This window comes from Eretmochelys imbricata, chromosome 9 (genome assembly GCF_965152235.1).
Source record: "Eretmochelys imbricata isolate rEreImb1 chromosome 9, rEreImb1.hap1, whole genome shotgun sequence".
Lineage (NCBI taxonomy): Eukaryota > Metazoa > Chordata > Testudines > Cheloniidae > Eretmochelys > Eretmochelys imbricata.
The window spans coordinates 51,577,568-51,586,003 of record NC_135580.1 but is presented as its reverse complement, the minus strand read 5'-3'; the positions used below and the strand labels follow the sequence as shown (position 1 = coordinate 51,586,003).

At 45.3% G+C, this 8,436-nt stretch overlaps 1 protein-coding gene across 1 annotated transcript; it reads left to right on the top strand.

Moving 5' to 3' along the window:
• The first annotated feature begins 832 nt into the window (after window positions 1-832).
• LOC144269733 (alpha-1,4-N-acetylglucosaminyltransferase-like) lies at window positions 833-3,062 on the top strand. Its single transcript, XM_077825531.1, has 2 exons — window positions 833-1,243; window positions 2,451-3,062. Exons 1-2 carry the CDS (start codon window positions 833-835, stop codon window positions 3,060-3,062), a joined length of 1,023 nt encoding a protein of 340 aa, XP_077681657.1.
• The last annotated feature ends 5,374 nt before the right edge of the window (window positions 3,063-8,436 follow it).

Below are 8,436 nucleotides of genomic sequence, written 5' to 3'. Positions count from 1 at the left end.
CTCCTAAGACAAGAGAGAAGGTTGTTCATCGGTGCCTTTAACTGGGTCTTCTTCAAACACCCACCACCTTAGCTCAGGAGGGTCCCTTGCTTGTGTGCAGCATGCCACTCAACTAGAGTCCAGGCAGTTTCTCCTTCCTGTTATGACTTAGGGCCCTTTTCGTGCACTGAATTCCATTAAGATCAGTAGAGAACATCTTTGGTTTGAGGACTGCAAATTTCAGGGCTCCAACCCATAGACCAGTGGTTCCCAAACTTGTTCCACCGCTTGTGCGGAGAAAGCCCCTGGCGGGCCAGGTCGGTTTGTTTACCTGCCGCTTCCGCAGGTTCAGCTGATCGCGGCTCCCAGTGGCCGCGGTTCGCTGCTCCAGGCCAATGGGAGCTGCTGGAAGCAGCGCAGACAGAGGGATGTACTGGCCACTGCTTCCAGCAGCTCCCATTGGCCTGGAGCAGTGAACCGCGGCCACTGGGAGCTGCGATAGGCCGAACTTGTGGACCCAGCAGGTAAACAAACCAGCCCAGCCCTCCAGGGGCTTTCCCCGCACAAGCAGCGGAACAAGTTTGGGAACCACTGCCATAGACGGTTAACAAGTCATTTTCTTAAGCTGCAGCGTGAGTCCGAGGCTTATGCCAACTCAGGTATGTGATTTAGTTTAACTCTTGAGTCCCCAGTTTTGTAATATGCTCTCAATCTCATAAGAAATAATCCAAGGTAGTAGTAATTTTTGAAATCCTATCCTATCACGTTTTTTCTCCCAGTGATAAACAATGAACCACAGACATTGACTTTGTTTCTTTTTTATTAAGACTCAGATGTCCAAGGAAAAGCAAGAATGTTGAAGGAGATCCAAATAGTACTCTGGTTCCTTTTTGTCTTTGTCTTTGCCCTGTTCTATAAACTCTCCCTGTGGTCCGGCTGCATCTTCTCATGCATGCCTATTGCTAAGCAATTCCTGACGCAAGAGGATATTATGAGCCAGAGCAGAAGCATCATCTTTGTGGAGACCACAGATCGCCTTGAGCCTCCTCCACTGGTTTCATGTTCTGTGGAGTCTGCTGCCAGGATCTACCATGACAGACCTGTTGTTTTCTTCATGAAAGGGCTGAACAATAGCACATGGCTGGATTCAAATTCCGCTTACACAGCCTTCTCACTTTTATCTGCTATGAAGAATGTCTTCATTTTTCCTTTCCAGATGGAAACTTTGTTCCAGGAGACACCTCTGCTGCCATGGTATCACAAGGTGAGAGGAAATGTTTTTGAACAAGATTTAAATTAGAGGTGGTGGAAAATGAAAAGAACATTTTTTCACTTTTTTGAAGCTGTTGTCATTTTGTTGCACCCAATATCAACCCCTTGTTCATGACAGTTTGCCATGCGTTAGTCAAAATATTTATTGAAATTGTTATGGACATTTACCATTTCCTGATGACAGGAGGTGTGGTAAATGGAACATTTCAATAATGATTTTGATTAACCATATTTTATCAAAATGGTTAATCACCATTTTTTTCAAAAATGGTAATGTATGGATAAAAAAGGTTGTATTTGAAAAATTTCAGTAAGCGTGAATTTAAAGTGAGCTTTTAAGGTTTGTGAAAATGATTTCAGTGCTTGTTAAAGGTGTCAGACACAGCAATGAAAATGTCTGGGGACAAGCTCTAGAAGTGAGAGGGTCATTCAGAGGTCAATTTTGGGGGGGAAAAAGGGCAGTGATGCTCTTCCAAGTTCCAACCAGGCCTCTCAGAACTGTTGTTCAGGGTGAGTTCACACACCTTTGAGTTCTTGTTCTGAGTCCTTTGAGTCCTGTCTGAAAACTCAGGTAGACTTCACTGCATTATTCTGCACTTGTTTCATGTTTCCATGGGTCGATTGACAACCATTATAGCTAAGGACGTCATTATTTCACTTATTTTTAAATGGAAGTGGAGAGTCTGGAGAATAAACAGGGACCTGGCTGCTATACTGGTACACCAGCCCTCCGTGCACTGGCATAACCCAAGGCCTGAATTTCTCTCACTTTTTATCCTCTTTAGAGATTGCCAGGAGGGGCCTATTCCAAAGCTCACTGAAATCAATGAGAATCTTTCAATTGAATCCCACGGGCTTGGTATCAGACAGTGTGTGTGTAAATTGAGATGGGGGAGGTTGTTTTTGTGGAAATTACAGTTCATAATTCATATTCTCATTATTTCATAAATGTTGCATATTTCCTTGGAGTTTACTGCACCTTGGAAACACCTGTAGAATCACATTGAACAAAACCTACAGCTGCTCTTGCCTTTTTTTAGCAAAGTTTCATAACTGAAAAAGAAAAACAGCCATTAATTTTAAAGGGATTAAAGTAAGGATAGATACTGTTAAGAGTTTTATAGAATATATAGCTAATGGGATCAGGTGTTTCGAAGTGGAGTCAATTGCATCTCTATGATCCCTTTCCAACTCTGCAGGTAAATGCAACCCAGGAAAAGTACTGGGCTCATATCAGCTCTGATGCCAGCAGACTTGCACTCATTTGGAAATACGGTGGGACCTACATGGACACAGATGTCATCTCCATCAGGCCTATTCCAGTGACAAACTTCCTGGCAGCCCAGGCTTCCCAGTTCTCCAGCAGTGGGATTTTTGGCTTTCCTCACCATCACTGGTTCATTTGGGATTGCATGAAAGATTTTGTTCAAAACTACAATGGACGCATTTGGGGAAACCAAGGACCCATCTTAATGACGAGAAGGCTGCAAGCCTTGTGCCACCTGACCAATTTCCATAATGTGGAGGATCAGAGCTGTCAGAACATTTCCTTCTTACATCCTCAGCGTTTCTACCCCATCCCTTACCCAGCATGGAGGCAGTACTACAAGGTTTGGAAGAGAAGCCCTGACTTCAACAACTCCTATGCTTTGCACCTGTGGAACTTCATGAACAAGGAACACAAGACTGTGGTTGCAGGAAGTAACACGTTAGTGGAAAATCTGTACAAAACATACTGCCCCACCACTTATAAGGCCCTTATTCAAGGCACAGAAGGCAGTGGTCATATGCAACAAAATAAGACTGAATGACTGGATCTAGCCAAACGAGGTGTCCTTTCCAGCCCTGATAGTCCTGTGACTAAAATAAACTGCACAATGTGTACTTCCTCTTAGTCAGTGACTCAGCCATTTTCTGTCTGCAGACCACTTCGTAGGAAAGTCTCTCAGAAACCACCTCTTCTCCCAAGTTTCCCCAGGACCTAATGAAATCATAGAATATCAGGGTTGGAAGGGACCTCAGAAGGTCACCTCATCCAACCCCCTACTCAAAGCAGGACCAATCCCCAGTTTTTGCCCGAGATCCCTAAATGGCCCCCTCAAGAATTGAACTTACAACCCTGGGTTTAGCGGGCCAATACTCAAACCATTGAGCTATCCCTCTCCCCAAATGTGTAGGAAGGTGGGGGTGTAAATATCATGTCATCACTAATGGTAAATATGTTTTGTCCTTTAGGGTACAATTTTCCAAAGCAGCTAAGTGATCTAGGAGCCTGAGTCCCATTTTCAAGTCATGTTGGCTTTGGGAGCCACATATCCACTGAAAATTAGTGCGACCTAGGAACCCAAGGGTCAGACTTTCAAAGATATTTGGTGTCTACAGATGCAGAAAAGTACTTTTGCAAATCCCATTAGGCATCTATCTGCATCTTTAGGTGCCTAAATGCCTTTAAAAATCTGGCCCCTTAGATGCTTTCAGAAATTTTTCCCTGCCATTTGCTGTGCGGTTGTACAGCACTTTGTGCAATGAAGCTCCAAACTGGCTGAGGCCTCTTGGTGCTACTGTAATATCAATGTTCAGTAAGAATAAATATAATAATCAATCATAGCCCAAACTTCCTCCACTCCAACTGTTCATTAACGTTGTTTATTTTTCCTCTTCTGCTTCAGCTATGGTGTACACTACCTTTTGGACAGTGACATTTTAAATTCACATATAAATAAAATATCTAACCCACTCCAGTGGCTCTGAATTTGTATTCCCCTCTCAAGCCTCCTTCAAGCTTCTGGGATGGACTGAAGAGGAAAGGGGGTTGTGTTTATTCATTGTTTCTTAATATATCTAAGTACTTATGTGGCCCCATTCTTATAGCATTTGGGCAGCTCACTTAAATTATGGAATTTCGTCTCCCAACAACTTGTGAGGATGGGAAGTACTATTCTCCCCATTGTACAGCTGGAGAACTCAGGCATGGAGATGAAGGCTTAGATCCCCAACAGAACCTAGGCACCTAAAACCCAGTTTTAGGCACTACTGTAATCCACAAAACCCCCCATTCAGCTACTGCCTAACCCAGTAGGTGCTGAACTCATGATTTAAGTTCCCTTGGCACCTATGTTTCTGCCTCTACTCACATGCGCTGCCTGCAGGGCCCAGTCTGGTAGGTGTGCTCTGAGCACTCCTAACTCAGCACAAAATGGGCAGGGGAAGGAGGCCTCCCTTATAACCTTTAGCCCAGTGGTTAGGAAACTCACACCCGGTGAAGGGGACGCCAGTTCAATTCCCCCCTCTGCCTGGCAAGGGGAAGGGATTGTAACCTAGGCTTCCTACCTCTCAGGGGACTGACCAAGCCTCTGAACTATGGGGTATTCTGATGTGAGAGATTCTCCTGATGAAGCTTGGTCCACTTTGTATGAATAATTAAATACGCATTGGGGCAGAGAAAGTACGAACTTTCATACATCCGCAGGCAGTTGGCCTCTGCCAGGCTGTGGCTACACAGCAGTTTTTAGCATGTTAGCTCAATCAGAGGTAGCACATGAATATTTACAGAATGTAAGAGACCATGGCACAGGCAGTGTGGCCAAGCAGTTACAGCTGGGCTGGGATCCACACAGCAGGGACAGTGGTCAGAGGAATTGCTAGATCCAGGTTCAATAAATAAGAGTCGGGATCAAAGTCAATGAGGGTCAGAAACCAGAGATAGTGCCAGGCTGCAGTCAGGAGTCACCTTCCTGGGGCACCCTCCAGGGTTAAATAGGGCTCCTGGCAAATCAAAGGGCCACAAGGTACTGTCACTCTGGGTCACTTGGGCCGTACGTCCTGCAGCTCCTACTCTCCACCATGCTCCCTGGCTGTGACTTTGCATGGGCTCTGGGTGGTGGTGTCCCAGGCTCTGCCGACCTGGGTCCTCATCCCTAAATCCTTACACCTGTCCCGGAAATTACACCTCCAGCTGCAGTGTAGCTACACCTTAGGAGAAGAATGACAAGATCCTTCACCCTCACCCCTTGTAATTCACCATGATGTTTACCTCCACTCTGTGGTACAAATAAACCCTCCCCCTATCTTCCCTGTGGTATGATTTGCAAGCCACAACAGCAGAAGGTCTTCCCAGCTTTTAGTCTCCTGGCCTTTTATTAGGGGGTTTCATTTACTTAGAAAGAAATGTAAGCTGGAGTCTTTCCCAGTGTTAGTTCAAATCCTTTCAAGCCCAGATCTCAAACAAATCTAAATAGCAAATCCGTTTCTGCTCTGCTTGAAAGGCTGTTTAGAAATCCAAAGCCCAGGGGATGGCAGTTTAATAACCCATTATCAAATGTTTGCCATCTGTGATATGGTGTCTTTTGTAAACACAGCCGCTAACAAGTGGACTGCAAGCTGTAGCCTTTTCTATGCTGCACAAGTTACAGTAGAATTAACTAGCAGGAGTATGTACATGTATACACACGCACAGTGAACCCTGAGCTCTGTTCCCTTAAATCATGGGGCCTGATTCTCCTCTCACTCACCACAGTCAATCAGGAGTAACTGCACCGAAGTACCTAAAGCTACACCAGTGTCAAGAGGCTACATGGTAGAGGAGAGTCAAACCAAGTGTTGCCAGAGCAACAGCTTGGCTTTATGGAGCATTTTACCATTTGTTTTTCCCTGGAGAAGCCGCCTCGGGGGAGGGGGAGGCAGGGCAGGCTGTTTTCATCAGCGCATAGGCTGAGATGTATTTTTCTCCCTATGCTGGGAGAAGGGAACTGGGATTTTGCTTGAGCTAAGCACTAACAGCTGCTTTTCTTGGGTGGCTTTGAATTTCCCGGTGGGAGATGCAGGGAGGGGTGTAGTGTTACAGCACAGGAAACCCTCCCTGTTTTCCATGCAGCTTTGCATGGCCCTTCTGTGTTAGGAACCACTTTAACCCTCTGCGTTCATCACTCCAAGGCGACCTTTCTAGACTCTTTCCAAACTCTCCCTCTCAGGGGACAGGTAAGGATTTGCTTTTCTTGTGTCCTAGGGCTGGGATTTGCAGTCTCTCCTGGCTGGTCGAGTAATAAATACTGGATGTAAAAGTCTAGCTCGGAGGAGGGCTCAGACCAGCGTTTCTCAACCTTTTTGATACCAGGGACAAGCTTGCTGCCTTCCTAAACTGTGTCAGGGAGATCTCAGGGACTGGTGCCGTGCACGGACCGATCCCTGAGAAACACTGTGTTAGTTGGAAAGAGCTTCTGTTCGCACTCATGCTTTGGAAAAGGAAGTATTGCAGAGGTTCCGCTTGGTTAAGTATTAGCTGCTGTGTCATGTCTCTAGCAGGCTAACCGAGCACGGGTACATCCCACTCCACCTCCACTTGGCTGTGTGCTAGGTTTGCAGACGGTGGGGATTTTTTACAACCAGCCCGTGAGGCCTGGGATCTGCACACGGAATCCCTGGCTTGCTTCAGCTGTTAGAGGGTGTTTCTGTTGCATCCATGCAGGAGAAAGAGAGTTTTGTGTGGCTTCCCCCGGGAGGGAGGTCTGGAGCAAGTATACCCTGCCAAGAAAGGAGGGGACGGCACTCTGCTGTCACTCACTCCGGGTCTGGGGGAGGGCTGTTGGCCTGCTAAGCAGTTTCTGAACCAGGGCCCAAATCCTGAAGTCTATAATCTGGTTCTGAAGCCAGTGGGATATTTGCCTGTATGAGGTGGGGTCACCACCTTTGAAATGCAAAAAACACAGCACCCTCCAAAGCAAGCCCACTGCAACCCCAACCCCCAAGCCAACTCCACAACACCGCCCCCCCCCCCAACAGCCATTTATAGTATCTAGAGATAGAATACATATAGATAAGACTGATAATATGACAGGTTTCCTCACTGTCCTGTGACTCAAACCCTCTTACACACACACAGTGCGCTTGTGTGTTGGTGGGTGGACAGCTGCTGTCTTTTCAACAGTTTTGATCTGTTATCACTTAAACTGTGGAAGTGGGAACACTGCAGCATCTCTAGCTGGACACAGACACTTTTATGTATCCCAGTGTATTGGCAGAATAATTAAAATCTTTAGACCCACGTAAAAAAAACCGAGCAGATTAAATTATTTTTCTGGCAACTGGCAAATCTATTTTAAAAAATGGCCAGGCTGGTCAAATACTGTTCAGGTGGTAGCCCTAGAGTGAGGGTTGAGAATTGAGGGCCACCCTATGCTGTTCCGCTGTAATACAGCTGCCAGCATTTGGGAACTTTTTTCCAAGGGACAAATTTCCAAATAAGCAGGGTGGGAGTGTGAGGGGGAGAAGCTGCTGGCTCCTCTTGTGTGAATGGGGTGCTTTAGTCTTCCCCACAGCTCGAGTGCTTTTCAGAAGGGAAAAAAAGGCCAACAAAATAACCAGAATGTCCCTAGAATGCTCAGATAGCGGGGGGGAGGATGGGGGGTGGGAATGGGAATGGAGAGGTAGGAAACAATGTTGGTGGAAGATTCGATAATACTTGATAATAATTAACACTGATTTACACCCTTTGCATGTTCAAAGTGCTTTACAGACCTTAACTAAATAATCTTTAGATTGTATATTCCCTAGCGCAGGGACTGTCTTTTACTTGTGGGTTTGTAAAGCACCTAGCACTTCCCAGGTGCTTTGATAATACAAATAAGTAAGAGGAGGGGGAAGGCCCTCAGCCCCTCCAATAACATGCCCCTAGTTTTCTAATTGTTAAAACAAACCGTCAAACATCACATCACAATATACAATGTAAATAGTGTTAAATCAGAGCCTAATAAGTTCTCAAGCAGCATTTTTCTTCCTTTACTTTCCTGTATATTTTGATTATTATCTATGGAAATATTTTTGTTGGTTTGTATGTGTACAGTGAAATCAACATTTGCCGACATTTACCGATAAAAATCTAATCCTTCCAAACCTAGTTGTAGACTTCAGTTAGCCTCTTTTCAGAATAATACACTGGAGAGGCTGCATTTATCAGCTACTTCATCTCTCACAATGATTAGGTGGGGAGTGGTTTCTCAAAGTGCACAAGGAAACTCCTCATTCAATTTCTAAAAGTTGTGGCCTTTTCTTAGCCTCATTTTGTACTAATCTTTGACCAGTTTTTTCCTTGGAATTTGAGGATGAACTCAAAACATTAACCCCAGCTTAATGCTATGGAAGCCAAAACGATCAGTCCTTTTGAGGGGTTCAGATTTACACAATGGAGAG

What these genes read in the sequence shown, in the direction of transcription:
- LOC144269733 (XM_077825531.1), top strand. Translation starts at nt 833, where the DNA reads ATGTTGAAGGAGATCCAAATAGTACTCTGGTTCCTTTTTGTCTTTGTC. An exon ending in TGCTGCCATGGTATCACAAG is followed by an intron (nt 1,244 to 2,450) that starts GTGAGAGGAAAT and finishes CCAACTCTGCAG; the next exon opens with GTAAATGCAACCCAGGAAAA.